We start from the raw sequence: 17339 nt of genomic DNA on the forward strand, positions 1-17339 counted from the left end.
TAAGGTTCCATGCTTTTTGGGAAGAGATAAGTGCACTCCAGCAGACATATGTGCAGGGTTATTAATAGGCTACAATAACGGTTGATTACTCCTAGTTGATTTAGCAGTTCAGATTATTAATATGGCATCATGCTTAGAACCCGCAAAATGCAGTGTAGATAATGGTAAAATGATGAGGGCCTAATTGCACAACAGTGTTAAGGAGAGCCTGAACTTTTTAAAATTTGTACTCTAAATAAGACTAATTATAGGAAGTGAAATAGGCACACAGAGGGTTAATCAAGTTTATTACCCAAGGTGACCCAGCAGGTCAATAGCAGAGCTCACAGTAGGATTTCTGAAAGCATTCACATATTGGAGAAAATTCTATATAGGGAAAGACTCTGAGCTCACTGGTTTGCTTTAAATAAAAGGAACAATGGGAAGTTACTTAATTTGAGTATGTATAAGTACCGTTAAAAAAGTAAAGAGCTTTTTAATCTGAGAAGGGTAAAATAAGAACTGAGGGCTAGCCAGACAGATTAAAATGGACATCGTAGTGCATATTTCCTTTCACATTAAAAGTGATAAACTAAAGAAACTGGTTAAGAAAGGATGTAGCAGATCCTTCATCCCTAGACATTTTCAGAAAAGACTGAAAACCTTTCTTGGAAGACAAGTGTTAGCCTCGCTCTACTTACTTGATTTGATACAGGAATAAGTAGGCAGTGTGCTCTGCCCTCCATTAGCAGAACTGAATGGTTCTTATGCATTTAAAGCTAAATTCTAACAGCTAAGTGAACAAAAATTATTCAGTTATCTTGAGTCCATTTCCAGGAGTCCTGGCTATTTGGCTGTATGAAATCTAACCTAAGCTTTTGCAAGGAAATTACCCAAACCTGAATAACCTCTTGTATTAACCAAAAAAAAAAAAGGCAAAACAAACAAATAAAAAAGAAACCCAAACCCCACCCCTAGCCTCCCCACCCCCCAAAAAAGGGTTTGAATTATAATCATTTTTTTTTAAGAACAAAACCGTAAATGACTCTGCTGTTCCTGTTTCCTCATGGACTAAAAGAGGAACAGCCAAATTCCTACAATACAAGGCAGACTAAGTCTCAGGGTGGATTTTTCTGTTGATTTTTTTTTTTCTTAAATCCAGGAAATACTGGAAAGTTATCTGTATGTCTGAAAGAGCGAGATTTTAAAAAGGTTTAGCAGGCATCGTTCACATCAGATTCATATTTAGTGTGTGAGAACTCCACATGTAATTCACTTTAAAACACTGCAGTAAATGAAAATAAATGCTAAAGAAAAATGCCAGTTAATGGCAGAGGGATGGGAATGTGTTTGTGCTTAGGAAGTTTTGAATATATATCTATTCCTGGTGTGCCACTTCTGGCTGGTGGACTGTGCTGTCTAACTTTTCAGGAACAGTAATAATAGTAGTGGCTATTTTTGCCATTTCCTTTTCTGTAATCTCTGTATTCAAGATGGTACATTCTGGTCTCTCTGTTTCATGGAGTATAGGTTGCCTGGCAGTGTATGTCAAGCTACTAAATTATTTTACTTGTTTTTCCTTTTTGCATTTAAACATGGGTAGGATGGACTTTATCAGTTTTCTGTTTAGCTGTTCTTTTAACAAAGTGCTTTGCAGCTGACATCTGAAGAGTTTCAGAGTTGCTATGGGTTTGTTATGGCTAAAGCTGCAGAGGAAGTCCAAGTGAATCACAGATAATTGTAGTCCTCAGGATAGCCATTTTGTTAACAGAATTAGCTCCATTAATCTTTCTAAGCTGATGATTAAACAGAGGATAAAATATCATCAGAGCAACACAAAAACTATGTTAGAACCCCCCCCTAACATTATTAAATCCTATCTAAAGATCTTATTGTAATACTTTCTAAAAAGGGGGGGAAAGTAAAACCAAAGAGAGAATTTTCCAACGTTTTCTTCTGGAAGTAAAAATGCTAGTTCCCCTGGCAGTTTTTTTAGAAAGGCACATAAGATAGCATTGGGGGTTACATTTTCTGTCAAATTTTGAGGCATTTTTAACCAATTCTGTTCAAGAAACTTAAATGTTTCGGTGCTATTCTTGAATTTACCTTTTTGGAGGAATTGAATTTCTTTAGAACGTAACTTGATCAAAGTCTCTGAATCAGTGCAATTCTTGGCAGGCTGTAAGTAGGAGAGATATTTTCAGAAAGGATTCTTTTGTTTAAATACTTGATACCAATTCTGTGTAACTATTGTGGTTTGTATATATGCAGTGATTGTTTATTGTAATGTCAGTGTTTGTTGTAAAGAAACTCACGTTACAGATACATATATGAAAGGTCATAGAGAATATTTGTGTAGAACATACCTTTTTCTACCATCTTCATGACCTAGCAGAAGAACATTAATTTGTAATTCTTGAAGCTTCTGCATTTATGCTTTCATCTTTGTGCTTGGTGAAGAAATTTTTTTTTAACTGGGAAACCAATATTTCTGTGATATTTTTGCAATCTCCTTTCTATAACCCAAACTTAGATAATTCTGTAAGGTAACTATTTCCTTTTTGCTTTTCAGTTTCTTTTCTTGAAAATAGAGACGTATTTGTGGTGAACCCGAATGGAAAAGTAGGAGATACATTTTTTAAAATTGCATTTAATGTATTAAAATTATCAATTACAAGTATATCTAAACAGAGACATTTTAACAAATGAGAAACCTTCCATTCCCTGGATGAATGATAAAGTAAGTCGTCATGGTTTTAGTGTCTTGATTTAAAAACTGTTCGAAACTTCTTTATTACTTTTTAAAAACCTACCCTTTATGTTTGGGATAAAGCCATGGTCTTTTGACATAGCAAGACAGCTGAAATAGTAATGAGAAGTGTTCTCAGATTTAAGAATGAGGTTAAAAGAGGTTAATATTTCCAAAAGAAAATTTTGCATTTTTTTTCAAAGAATTTTAGCTTGGCTTTTTTCTTGAAATGTTTTTTAACTTCCTTTTGTTTCCTTGTGACAACTTCATGCCACTTCTGAGCTGTATATATAATTTTCTTCTCTGCATGACATGATTGTCTGCTTCCCTGCATCCTTTATTCTTCTTATTCACGTGTGTTTTTAATTGAAGGTATTTCTGTCCCTGTGTTATGTTATTTCTACATCTTTCTTCAGTTTTGCCTATCTGAAGTAGTGTTCTTTGTTTCTTGCCTGTCCATGGAGCTACCCCTCTTTGGCACTACCTCGGTGTAGTTTGACCTTCTGGGTAATTCAAAGAGTTCAGCCCTGCAGCCTTCTTTAGCCTTGGGTGCCAAGGTGAGACTTGAAACAAAAACTCAATTCAGTCACTGTGTGACTCAGTGACACTCAGCAGTGCTGACACGATTATCAACCAAAACTTCATGAATGGTACACTAAGGTAAACTGCAAAGGAGCTCAGGGATTTTGTCATGTTAAAAGTCCAGTTTTGCACAGAAGGAGGAGCAGCTTGGATACTGCAGAATTTTCAGGCAAGTTTTTGTAGCTTCTAGAGATGTTTCTTAAAATAAGATATTGTTTGTTTTCTGGAAATTTGAGGGAAAGATCTTAGTAATTCATAGCCAGTTACTGAGATCAAAGGCACCTCTGGGCACACCTCCAGGACTATCTGAATTGTATACTCAGTGGTTTCAACCACTTTAGCTGGGAGGTGTAGGGAGAGGGAATCTCATTCGTATCTAAATCAAACTGGCAAAAGAGAAGAGTAAAAATTTACTAATCGGAGTTTTTCTTCTCTCTGCTGCTGCACTCTGGCTTGTAGCTGATGCCAGTGTTGCACATCAACAAGCTACTTAAAAGTTCCAGCCAGTGTTATCAAAATACAGTTGGTCCCTTTGCAGCATATTGAATCAAACTGTTTCCTTCCTAATGGAGGATTAGTTTCTATCACGAATTCAAATGGAGAGTACATTTAATTTGCTTGCCTTTCAGATAAGAAGACCTTTCTCTTTTCTTCCTCAGGAGCTGAACTGAATTCAAACTCATAAACAGTAGTAATTGTCTTAATATAGAGAGTTTTTTATTTGGAACAAAACCTAGATGTGAGTTTTGTTGTTAACAGAAACAAAGCCAGAACAGCTTTACTTACAACTGAGCCTGAACCAGAGCGAAACTGAAGTGGATTCAATTTCCTGCTCCATTCTTCTGTCCGACTCATTGATGGCTGTTAGTCCAGTCAGAACTCTCTCAAAAGTTACTGACAGGTGTTGCACAGTAGTGTTTGAAAATATGTGAAGGGTCTGAGATTAACGCTATCTGCTTAGTTTGGGCTGAGGTTCCATGTAAGGTATATTTATTTTCTAGTATCTGGGAAGATCTCTCTAAGGCAAGAGAAAGCTTTACTTAAACCAGGGTGTCACTGATGTTCCGTACTTTTGGTCAATAGGCAAGTTCCAGAATAATCTCTTTCGTGGGTTTTGTTTTGTGGGCAACTTGACATCATCTAAATATCACAATTCCTAGCATTTATTTATATCCTGTTTTTGGAGATTATTTTACTGCATTTAGGAAGGATTTTAATTTATACCACCTCAGTCTTGGATCTTCCAGCTGTTAATCTCCCTGATTTCTGAGGTCTAAAAATCAGCACAAATATTTCCTTTATTCATTGTACATAAATGTGATGTGGATATCGCCTACTATTATACTGTCTTGAGTTCCTTGAGTTCTCCAGAGTGTACCTTGCAGGAGGAGAGTGCAAGAAAGGTGTGTTTTGACTATAAAGAGAAGAAATATACTATATGGTTTACAGGAAACAAGTAGTGTTGCTTTGATATCCTAATCTGTAAGTCTTCACACAGAAAGTCTTGCTTAAGGGATGTAGGGAAATATGGAAAATACTCAGGGAAATAAGGAAAAACGTATGCAGTGCACCAAAACTCTTGTATGTGACCGGGAAAACTAACAGGACAATTCTAATGTCCTCTACTTATCTGTGTACTTACTTTTATGCAGATACCTATTTCATAATGGTTGTCCAAAGTGTTGAAAAGGTGTCTACTCAGAGGAAATATTATTGTAATGAAGCTAGCAAATATGCTAACTAGGAGTTTGGTTTAGGTGTAGGAGCAAGTGGTTGTCTGAAATTGTACTGTGGTAAAATAATTTGACAGCCTTTATCAGTTTTAACACGTAGTAATTGGCCAACCACTGTGTTTGCAGTCCTGATTCTCTATTCAGTGTTTCATTGCTAGGTGTATAGGTAACTCCCTCCCTTCTGGTTGCAGTTCTGTAGCATGACATTAAAAATGCCCATAAGCCAAGACAATAAATGTGTTTTAAATACTTTTGACAGCTAATTATTTCCCTATGGTTTGAAGAGTGACACTGCACTAGTGCATTAAAGAATACATTTTGAAAAGCCTTGTGATGAAATTACAGGTCAGATCTTTCCACGCAATGCAGTTCCTTTATTCTTAAATCAAATAACCATCTGTTTAGGAAAGTGTTTGTGCTCTGAAGAGTTTCATTTCTTTCTTGAAATGCATTTGGCAGATGTTTCAAGTGAATGGCTTTTTGCAGACTTTTTTTCAGTAGATGGTTTTACTGTACTTTCACTCAAAAAGTCTAGTTGAGTGTTGCTCAGCCAAACCCAGCTCTTATGCATTGTACTTCACGTTGTCTCTCGGCTTGTATAAGTCCTTTGTGCTTTACCTTCATTACCATTACTAAAATAATGCAACCTCCATTTCTACTGTAGATATTATACAATGAAAAAGTACTACATAACTTTGGCTTATTCCCCTGCCTTCATAAGGCTTAATAATAGAAGACATTTACATCATCAAAATAACTGTACTGGGTTAAATAAACCAACAAACAGCACACACTCGTGTCTGAAACATTCCTACTAGTACGAGTGTCCATTGATCTGTTCACATGCAGAATGCCTGGAATGATTAGTCCAGGCAGCCTTATCTCTTAAGGTCATTGACTTATTTTTCTGCTCATGAAGATATCTCTCTCTTATTGATTTATTTCTCATTGTCATGAATTGTGAGTGTAGGTATTTAGAAACCCTAACCAGGTTGTCATATAACTCCTAAACGAGTTAATAATAGGTAATACCTTGTGCCATACATACTCTCCACCACCTGAAGCTTTCAAAGAAGTGAAGATAATCTTTTATTCTCTTCAGATCATGAAGTCAGAAGCTTGGTTTCATGCAGTGACCCTTCTGTGGTCATGCTGCTTGATGCCTTTGCAGCCGTTTGTACTGCTCTGCTGTCTTGTTGCATGTAAATATAGCCAGCTGTCCAAGTTCACCTTGTGGATTCTGCCAGAAAATGAGCCATGAACATCCTAATCCCAGCACAGTGGTCTGTAAAAGTTGTTATTCCTTCTAACACGCAAAAATGAGTATGTCACATGTGCATGTGTCTCTATGCATTCAGAAATGCACCTTCTTTGGTGCCATGGGTACAGTAGATCATGGAAGGCCAAAGTCATATTATGTGTGATTCTGGATGCTGCAATTGAGCATTATATATGCTATATTAAGTAACTGAAGGATTCTTGTTTTAGAATTGATTTCTGAATCCTGTGGTTACTTCAGCTGAATCTTTTTTTTCGCTGGCTGCTTCTGTTCCGTATTATGTCTGTGCATGTGTCTGACACTGGAAAGTGTTTGATGTTTTCTGTAGGTCATGCAAGATATTTGATGGGGTTTTTTGTTGACTTTTGAGTATGAGTAAATAATTGATAGAATCCCCTGTGGCCAAAATTTCTGAACTTTTATGTATATCATTGTGGTCAATTACAATGTAGCAGGCTGTGTTATGTTTCTATGTAATTATAATAATCAAATATATAACAAACATAATGAAAGGCAGATTTGTGAACTTTGTGGCAGTACACTGACTTCAAAGAGCCCTGCTTTCTTTGCCAGAACAGCAAGAGGCTGATGGGAGGGGGGAAAATCACAGAAAAATGGAGATTCTAGGGAAGTTTTATATATATGTTTTCTGGATAATTTCTTTAAAAGTCAAGTTTACCTTATGTAATTAATGATGTGACATTTGAAATTGTTAATTTTCAGATAATATTATTACATAACTTTTTCTCAGCTGTTTTGCTGACCTTATGTAGCTTTTTGCAAAACTATTCATTTCAGGTGAGCTTGCTAGGGATTCAGGTGTGAATGCTAGTTTGCAAGTTTGCAAGTTTAATCATACCTCTAGCTTTTTTTTTTTTTGGTCAAGTTTGCTTCTGTTCCAATGCTGATGGTGGTTTTGAAAGTTTTTAAATAACTTGGGCTTCAGTCATTTTGACTATATTAAAAAATATCACTGTTAATGTTTTAATTTTTTAAAATAAGTTAAAATAGGTACTGTATTAGCTGTCTAAATTGAAGCAGAAAAATTTCATGGCTAAGACCAGCTCAGACTATTTCCATTCATTTTCTATTACATTATAACTGTTCTGATTTTCTTATGCATTTTCATGGAAATAATATTTTATCAAAATTGGATAAGTAAATGCCTCTAAAAATAGCAGACAGATGAAACCCCCCCACACCCCTTCAGCCTTTGCAGCTATCGGCACTATAAGCACAATTTCTTCCCATCTTTCAGAGAAGTTGTATGTTCAGCGAGAAACTTTGTTGTGCTGTGCTCAGTGAGGGTTAAAACATACTGACTTCTCAAGTCTGATGTGACTCAAATAACCATCTGCAGTGACAGATCATGTGCTTGGATGTTTATGCTTTAAGCTACCCAAATATCAGATAATCCTAGAGCATCACAAGAAGAGGTGCAAAGCAGGTTTTATGATTTAATTCTTTCTGTTTCTGTGGCTTATACAGTCTGTTTAGGTTTACACTGTTGCCAAAATCCTCAACAGCTTTAGGTTTAAAGGAGTTTTGCATTGTTTCATATACTGTCTAGCTAAAGGAAGATCAGAGTAGAACTGACTCAACCTTTGTGCTATTGGGAAGTTCAGTTATGGAAAATGCATTTATCTACTCATTGTTTATTTCAGATCTGCATTTCTGTCAATGACTGTCCTTAAATTTCTCTTGAAACAAGTTGGCTTTTAAATGAGTGCAGTGCACTCAGTCTTAGGTGACATTCTTGTATTGGAATATAGATGGCTGATGGACTCTCTTATGATCAAATGAAAACTTATGGCAATGGGGCACTGAGCCATTGAAGACAGTAGTTTATTACTTGTTTACAACAGATCTCAGTTTGCTCCATAAAGCATGCAAAATCTCTGTGCTGGTGCTGTCAAATAGAACAAAAAAAAAATCCAACCCAAATGCTGACAGAATTATTCAGGCTTATTCATATTCAAATATGAAGCATCAGTGCAATCTGATTATTTTCATAGCATATCCTAATCTTCCTCGTCTCTGTAAGATTAGTGAGTATGTGGTTTCATTAGAAAATCGTAGTCTAAGAGAATTCTGTCCAAGTTTCTTATTTTTAGGGGTGGGAATTAATGTCTTGCACCTGAGAGGAGAAAAATGGTGAGCTTCTAGCTGAGCTTAGGGCTCAGTTTTTCAGAAGAATGCATAGGTGTTAAGAACTTGCAAAAAAACAAATCTTGAGGAGAAGCTGAACCATTTCCACAATATTCTGCATAGTTTGATTGAATTTTGTGTTATTCCAGAGTTGCCCAAGAACTGTGGTGCTTTGGAAATGGTGCAGAGAAATATTTATGCCATTTTTTGTTTGGTTGTATTGTTTTTACAGCTTAGTATTAACTGAATGGAGAAGAAAGGAAATTGGCTCCTAGATATGTACCATTAAAGCTGTTTAAAAAAAAAAAAAAAGAGTGCTTGGTAGTCTCTGGTACTGCTGGAAGGCAGGATGTGTATCACTTGACAAAGTGAAGCTTAACTGAGGAGTAGGAGAAATGGTCCAGTGGGCAGTCTGGGCCTCTGGAGACAGTTTTCTTGTTTAACCATAGCCTTCTTGTATGACTTTCTGGCAAGTCATTTAGTCTAGCTTGTGCCTTTGGGAGTATCCCATTTTGCAGATGGGGAACTGTCTCAGAAGGGTGTTGAAAATAAAATCCATTAATGACTGTGAAACTGTATAAATGCCTTCAATATGCTGAAGCTTGGCCTTGGTTTCAACACGGGTTTTTTCCTCTGAAAGTATGTCTGGTTTTATGGATGGTTGCCTTTTGTTCCCTGAAACAGGCTACTAATAGGTTTTATTCATGCCTGCAGTTTTTGATGATCTGTGCTGCTTTCCAACAATGATTGTACTCATCTCAATATGCTGCCACATATGGATTATTTGAACAATATAGAAGTTGTTTAAAGTACCTTTATAATTAATCGTACTTACACATGCTAAAGCTGTATTTTAGCAAAAGTCACAACAATAGCATGGGTCAGTAACAGGATAAAATGCTTTGGTGATCAAACATTTTGCTCAGTGATAGTTGTTACATGTTTTGCTGCATGTGGAAAATGTGATGTATATGTGCGAGGCGCATATTTTGCAATATGTCTTGCTTGCAGCAAAGCTGCTTTTGTATCAACTCCTCCATCCCATCCCTAGTTTGCATCTTGCCTTGTTCTCTGTTGTCCTTTTGAATAGTCATGTCTTTTTAGATATCTTCTCATAGTGTCTCTCTGCATGTATAAAAGCTTGGCTGCATTCAGAGCGAGTATTTTTAGTCAAGTAGAAGGGTCAGAATCAGAATTGCCATGATCAGACTATTTCCACTGAATTCAAGAATGTCTGTTATATTCAGCTGAATTTGGCCAGTCATTCTGTTTCTGGTTACATATGTCTAAGAGCATTTCACATGCGATAACTTTCAGGGCATTTGGTGAAAAATGCATGGGAACTTTATATTTTGCTGTATGCATCTTTTGTTACTTATTTATAAAATGACATTGCAGAGTCTACATGTAGTTTAATTTGCAGATTGAAAGAAAAGGTATGCGTATTCTAGTAATCTGACTATTTTGGAGGTACTTATGCCATTATGTTTCTAGGCATTAAATTAGAAGTTTTTAATTAAAAATTAAGGTGGAATCAGCCCTTTTTATTCTCTATTTGCCTTGGTAAATGAAATACCTCAGATAAAACAAAGGATTCTTATCAGTTTAGGGGACTCTGCTTTTGCTGGGGTGTTCTTTTTATAGGTAAGGTCAGCTGAGACAGCTGAGCTGCTGGCTTCTGGCAAAACTACTAATTCGTGTGACTGATGAGATTGTCAGCACAGGTACTCACTGAAATGAAATGTGGGTATTTTATAAATATAAAGATAAGAATGTCCATTTCATTCTTATTGGTATTAGAATATTTTAAGACTAAAACATGCTGTCTTTGTAAAAAAGATTCAATTTCATAAACGGTTCATTTTGCTTAAAGCATCAACAAAATTTCCAATTCAAAATCAGTAAGCATCATTTCTAATAAAATATAAATGAAAACAGTCCACTTGATGGGTAATGGAAACTTGGTTTCAGTGCTCCAGTCTTTTTCCTGAGTTGCTTCCAATGCTGTTTGTAATTAAATGGGCAGAAGAGACATTTTGTGATGGTGGGCACTAACTCCTCCAGACGCCTGATTCTTCTGCGGGGATGGTGTTGGAGTTTTATGTGTGTGTGTGCACGCTGGGATTTGAACTGCATAAAGTATTTTACTGAAAGCTTAACAAACAGAGTATGGTGCTGATACAAACAGAGCATGAGACATATCTGTCTTTAATACAGCCATCTGTTGAGTGCTATAGCAGTTTTTCAAAAGCCTCCCTCAGCATAGACATCAAAGTCTATTCATCCACCTGTGCCTCTGATCTTCTAATATTTTTCTTATTTAAAAATGGCAAAGGGAGAAGAGCAGTCTTTCAAGATCAGCAGCTTTATTTAAAACAAAAAAAAGCCAAAAAAGCCCAAAAGCCTCCCCCATAGAACTCATGCAGCCAATTCAGAAATTGTTACAAATGTCTTTACTTGAATATTCAACACTATTATTTATAAAAAAGCCACTCAACCGTGCTTTCATTTTCTTCTCCTCTGAGTAACCCCTGGCCTTGCTAACACCTATTTCCTGCCTCATCTATTTAAAATACAGCTGCTGAGATCATTTTCTTGATCCGTTGGTCCGATGACATCAGCCGGACCTGTGAACTCCTCTACTGGCTCACTCTTGAAGGACAGAGAAGCATTTCTGTGAGAAGCTGGTCAGTGGAAAGAGGAGCTTGCATCACCCTGATGCATTCAGCAGCCCTGGCCAAAAAGAGGGGAGAAAGCAGAGGTTCCCCTCTTGTCAAGGTCCTCTCAGGTGATGAGAGAAACCCAGACACAAAAAAGGTGGCCCCATGAAGCTGCCCGCTGAATGTAGTCTGGCAAAGCATGGCATAGCCTGGATGTTCTGCTGCCTCCTTCCTTTCCTCATTTACTTGCTGATTTGCCAAGACCAATCGTTTGGTCTCCTAAGTCGTTAGTGTGAATCAGTGATCTCCTGGTTATCACCTCATGCTGCCCTAGTGCTGTGCCCTGATGTCACTCGTGACTTAGGAGGGCGACACTTGGTGTTGTTTGCTGACACAGGGAAAGCAAGACCACATTCCCCTGCTGTAGCAGAGCAGGGGGGAGGCACAGGAGGAAGAGGAAGGCTGTGATGAGGTGGGAGGGGAGGTTGCCTGTTCCCAGCCACAAGCTCCGTGTGTGGTTGCCTCAGAGTAGCAGAAGCATCAAGCAAGTTTGGGGGTTTCTGTCATGGAGAGCAGAGCACATATCCTGGCCAGGGCATGGCCCTGGCCTGCCCCCATCCTCAGGGAGGCACCTGATGGTCATGACTGGGGCTGCCCGGTGCTTCCTTGACCACCCGTTCCAGGATGAAGAGGTGAGACACAGGACAGGACCTGGCAGACAAGGCCCCTTGAGGCACCCTGGCAGCAGGCACACAATTTTATCTGTGTGCTTTTCTTACTAAAATAGGTTGAAAATACTGTATTAATGTAAGTCACATCGCATCACTCAGTCTCTGAAATCACATGACAGCTGCTATGTGACAGTAAGAGCTATTGATTACATAATATTTTAGTTACAGTTTAATTTTTGAGAGATGGGTGGTGGCAAAAATTCTTTTTAATATGTGGTGCACCATTAAGATAGTCAAATCCAGCAATATTTAGAATTACTGATGAAACATGGTGAAATACAGGAAGATTTGTAATGAGCTCTTCCTTGCAGTGCCTAAAAGTTACAGGAGCTTATTCTCGCAGCCTGTGAAATCTTGGAAATATGGCAGTTTAATACTGAGCACCTGTATTTCATGCAGAGTGAAAGTGATCTCCACAAGAGCAAAGGCTCCTTAAAATCTACCAGAATGGTGCAGAAATAAACAAATTTTGTGTTTCAGAAAAAGAGGATAAAGCATGTATTTCTTTTTCCCAGTGGAGATACAAAGGGAGTATTATAAACACGTGTTAACTGGCCCTACAAGCTGTGTGTGTTCATTTCCCCCATTCTGTGACCAGAGCTGATCTGTCTTGCTGGGATCTGAATAGGTCACAGTGTTGTTTTCCACATTTGCATAGCTGGGCTCAGTATAAATTACAGTAAAAAAAGTTATTCAGTTATAGCAGTTTTTAACTTTCTTCCTTGTCTTCTTGCAAATAGTGGTATAAATGTATGGCAGAACAGTGCTTCAAATATTTGACACATAAAATTCACTGAGCTCCAACTTTCCAAACATGTACACTTCTTTTTTACTCCAGTGAAGGTACAGAGTCCCCATCACTGCTTTGCAAAAGGAGGCTCTGTTGGGAGTCAGTGTGTCCTGCCTACACCTTGGCTTTGTGATGTTTGGAAACTTTTTGTTTCCTGCCTGTGCAGTCACTTGCTTTGGGAGCCATTCTAAGGTGTTTTTTTCTAATTCTTTTCTTGATTACAGATTGACTTGGAGCCAGAAGGGAGAGTGTATGTCATCATAGACCTTTCAGGATCATCAGGTGAAGGTAGGGACTTTCAATATTTTATCTTATTTTTTCATGAATGGAATCTTCCAAGAGTCTCTGTAATGGAAGTATTAGAGGAGGTGTGTGCTGATATGCTCTAAAATCTGTGTGAGGTCAAGTTAAAATGAACACATTTTGATTTATCTGCCTGTGAGTCAATAAGCAAGTTGTAGTTTTGTCTTACTCTGTTAATCCCTAATGGTAACAACACCAACTAAAAGGCCAGTAATGAACTGAGAGTAGTTTAGTAGGATTAATTTCCAGAGGAAACTTCCAGAATCTTTTTTTTCTGAAGACTGCTAACCATTGTGTAGGTAGAAATGATAAGATGTCAAAGTTGAGGGGCTAGAGTTTATTTGCTTTTTAAAGTATTCTAATATTTGGTATTTTTTCCACTAAATGTTTTCTTTTTCAAGTAAAGGAATGACCAAAATGTTATAATTTTAAGAGGTGTTTTCATTTTTATGACACAGCAGTTACATGTTGGAAAAAACTCCAAATATAGAAGAGAAGTATTTATTAAATTCTTGAGAAAAAAATCTAAAGATAATTTTCTAAAGTTTCTAAAGATAACTTTGAACAGAGTGAAATGATATATGGTGGGAACAAGATAATTTATGAAGAAGCAGATCTGTGTAGTTTAGTCATGCACTTGATGACAGCCCTTTCTGCTGAAATGGCCTAGATGATTGGTTTGGGTTTGATTATTTTAATTTATGTCCACCAATCAGCTTTGATCAGCTTCTCCCAGGAGCTCATAGAGCTCAGCTAAACGAGGTTATTGTTGGTTCACGGTACATAAAGAAGATTCACATAAACCCTGACAGGACCTGAAACCTAAAATGCTATGAAATGAAATTATTTTGCCTGGCACAGTTGAGAAACAGCAGAAGAGCATGTTTATCTTTCTGTTCTCTGTAATGAATTGCTGCACTCTGACCAATTACTAGCAGTAGCTTACAAAAACACATATTGCTATAAATCCTGAATTTTAAAAATGAAGGAAGCTGTTATTCAAACTTTATAGCCACATTTTGTACCCACATAAGATATGCTCTGCCTTTTTTCTTCCTGCATATTGAAGAAAATCTCAGTTAAATAGTAGTTTCCACTTATCTTTTTAACTGACCTGACAATGATTAACTGAAATGTGGTTAAAAGCATTGATGTGATTATGTCATAGGGCAGGTAAATGTTCTTTCAACTGTCCACTGATAGCTAATTGATACCCAGATGAGCATACTGTTAGTATTTCATCACAAGATGCATGCAAGTGTGTCAGACTGTCAACAGGCAGGAAGAAGGGTGTTATGTTGTTCTTCAAAAGTTGTTTAGAACTCTCTAGCCTTTTATACAGGAAAATAAAAAAATGGCTATGGTAATGACTCCTTTATTATGTGGTGCATTACCCTGTGATATTTGAAAGGGGCTTGGAAAGAAACTTGCAGAACTAGAATTTGTGTCGCTACATTAGCATTGAAGGGAACGCTCAAATGGAAATTGGCCAGCAAGGGAGGGAAAACAGCTTATGGAATGTTGTCTTATGGGAAGCCCTCAGGAAGACCAAGAGGCTTTAGTTGAGGTGAATTTGGTAGAACTCTGGAGAAGTTGGTGCTTATGAAATGCAATAGGACTTGTATACCTTTAGAGCTTTCCATGCAATTAAATACCTGTGGAAAAGTGTTGTGTAGAAGTATTGCAAAATTCTCTAGGAAAGTTACAGTTTTCCTCACAAGGGAAGTTGGACCACATTTGTACAAGAGTTTGTAAACCGTTTTTGTGGTGTTTTGTTAGTGATGTTATGAAATCCTCATTTGGACTCCTTTGTTAGGACCATGGCCTAGCTAATTTTGGATATTCAGCTATCTTAATGAAGCACCTAGTGTAACATAACAACTCTATGGATCCTTGTGTAGTGAACAGAAACACCTAAACCACATGAAAGTAGCTTATTCTATGTGTTTCAAAAATGCCTCTTTCATTTTATGGAAATATACATATTTACATATGTATGTATGTAAAGAGAATACATCTGATATGTATTTTATAAATTTCAATGGGTAAGTTCACAGTACTTCATCTGCATTTCTTGAATATAAAAGGAACATAAGATTAAGGTTATACTAATTGTATGACTTTGAGCGGCCAGGGTTGGTTGAGATGATTGCCACTCTTGACCTAATTTGTTAACCAGGATCTTGTTTTTGAACTCCAGTTTTCATTGTGAATAGCAACAGAGTGCATAGCAAATGGGTATCACTATTTCACCTGGAATTCTGGAGGCGAAAAAAAATGGCAATTCATGAAAATAAAAATACCTGTAGCAACAATTTTAACTGGAGGAAGCAATCAAGTTGCATGTTTCTCAGTTATCAGTTTTTTTACAAAAGCAGTAAAACATTTCAGCTGCTGAAATGTAGTATATACTCACCGACCACTATTGTCTTGTAATGCTGTGTACTGAAACTAGACTTGCTTCTTCTAGGTGATATAAGCAGATTTCTAGTTATCAGCAGTCAATAATGTAACTTCAGTTATTTGGCACTTCTAAAAGATTTTTTAAGACAGATATCCAAATTCTGTTTTGGTATAATTGACTTAAGATTACTTGGACCCATTGATATGGACAGAGAGCATTGTTACACTGCCTCTAAGAGGCAGAAGTCCTAATTTTCCAAATGAGCCTTTGTGTGAATAAATCACTATATAAATTGAAAGTAAACTTATGTTGTTACCATATATCTCTTAAAATTCAATTTTCCCTTAGTCCCAGCTGCCGGATTGCTTGTTTCTCTGCCCTATTTGCATTTACATGACAAAACAATGAAAACAGTTCATTGTTAAAAGCTGACTTCCTCAACAAAAGTATACAATTCCTCTTCCTCCACCCCCCCCTTTGTCTAAGCTGAATCATTCATGGACTCTCATTACTTCTGTGGCTTAGGTGTACAGAGCAGATGGAAATATGGCAGGTTACAAAGGGAGGTAAAGTTTTTCTACCTCTCCCTAGGCAGAGACAGACTTTTTGAGAGCCAGCTTTATGTATCAATATCAGTATCTAGCAGATATTTTTGTGTGGAACTGTAGAAAGAACAGTCAAGTTGCTGTCTTTGCTACTTGCAATTTTTTTCCCATTCTAAAGCCAAGCGACAAATCCATGGGAGGTTACAGAGCTGTGTCAGCTTCTCTGCCACTCTGTATGGTGAAATTACTTTCAGAAGCCCCCTGAAGGAGAAACTCTACTTCTCCAGCAGTAAACAGTACACTTCTTAGGAGGCAGCCTGGAAAGCCCAAGGCTTTTAGACTGCTCTCCACTGCATATCCTGCAGCCTGGCCAACTTCATCCCAATGGATTGTTCAAATCTCAGGGAATTTAGATTTGTTCTGAATACATAATTTTCTAGAACTTGCTTCCATTAAATTCCAGTCTAGTTTTTACACTAATGCTGTTTTGAAGTCTTCTTATAGCTTCTGAATGTTTGTATTACACTGAGAGGGATGGTGAGTAACTATTTATTCTAGTAATCTTTCGTAAATTCTGTAGTAGGAACTGTCTGGCCCACATACTGAAAAGAAAATGCTAGATAAACTGTTTGTCACACAGAAGGTGATGTTATCCAAAGTTAGGATTTAATTTTTTCTGTTAAAATGTGAAGATTCCCATATTGTGCTTCAAAATCAGTTCTGCAAAATACTTTAGCATGCGTTGGTGATATTGGCATAGGAAGAGGGTGAGAAAACACCTTTTAAAATACAGTTTTTTAATTCTCCATTTTAAATTATGGAATCAGTATTTCTGTAACACCTGTGAATCACCTTTTTCCACTTGCTTTGTCAGAATTGAAATGTGGAGTTATTTACCTTCTGTAGATTTACTTTATTTGGAAGGGCTTTGTTCATTCAGAGTAAATCCATATTTGTTTCCTATGAATGGAAGCAGCTGTATCAGTGAAAACTTCCCAAATGTAGATATGCACTAAGGTGCCCATTCACAGCCTAAAATAACTGCAACAGTTAATCGGTAAAGTTCTATTTATTGAATTTTTTTTAATAATTCTAATACTTCTGTTGGATTTTTTAAGTGTTGACAAATAGTAACTGCCCACTCAGAACTTCAAAGAGATATTTCAAAAGCAAATCCCTTTGGTCAAACAAACAAATGTGGCTTCTCTGAACCTGGCACAGCAACTGATAGTATGAGTTGGAATTTTTTACATAATTCTTTGAGCCATGTACTGGGCCATTTGCAAGCACATAACATCTTCAAGAATAAGAATTTCTGATGGCTTGCTTCTGGGAGACCAAATCAAAATGTGGGTGGCTGCTGTTGTTGTTACTCTATCAGAATAGTTTGTCAGTCTTGCAAAGCATGTAATCAGTCACTCCTGCTATTAAACAAA

The 17339-nt window shown here is 37.1% G+C and overlaps 1 protein-coding gene across 2 annotated transcripts in view; it reads left to right on the top strand.

Annotated features, from left to right (window-relative positions):
- The window catches only part of PRKCE (protein kinase C epsilon), a 286394-nt gene that overhangs the window by 85091 nt on the left and 183964 nt on the right, over nt 1–17339 (top strand). For both annotated transcript variants that reach the window (XM_029965058.1, XM_029965059.1), the window contains exon 2: nt 12876–12939. In XM_029965058.1, coding sequence (XP_029820918.1) covers nt 12876–12939 — 64 coding nt within the window. The remainder of the gene's footprint in view (nt 1–12875; nt 12940–17339) is intronic.

This window comes from Manacus vitellinus, unplaced genomic scaffold, assembly GCF_001715985.3.
Source record: "Manacus vitellinus isolate BGI_N305 unplaced genomic scaffold, ASM171598v3 scaffold_8_pilon, whole genome shotgun sequence".
Taxonomy (NCBI): Eukaryota; Metazoa; Chordata; class Aves; order Passeriformes; family Pipridae; genus Manacus; species Manacus vitellinus.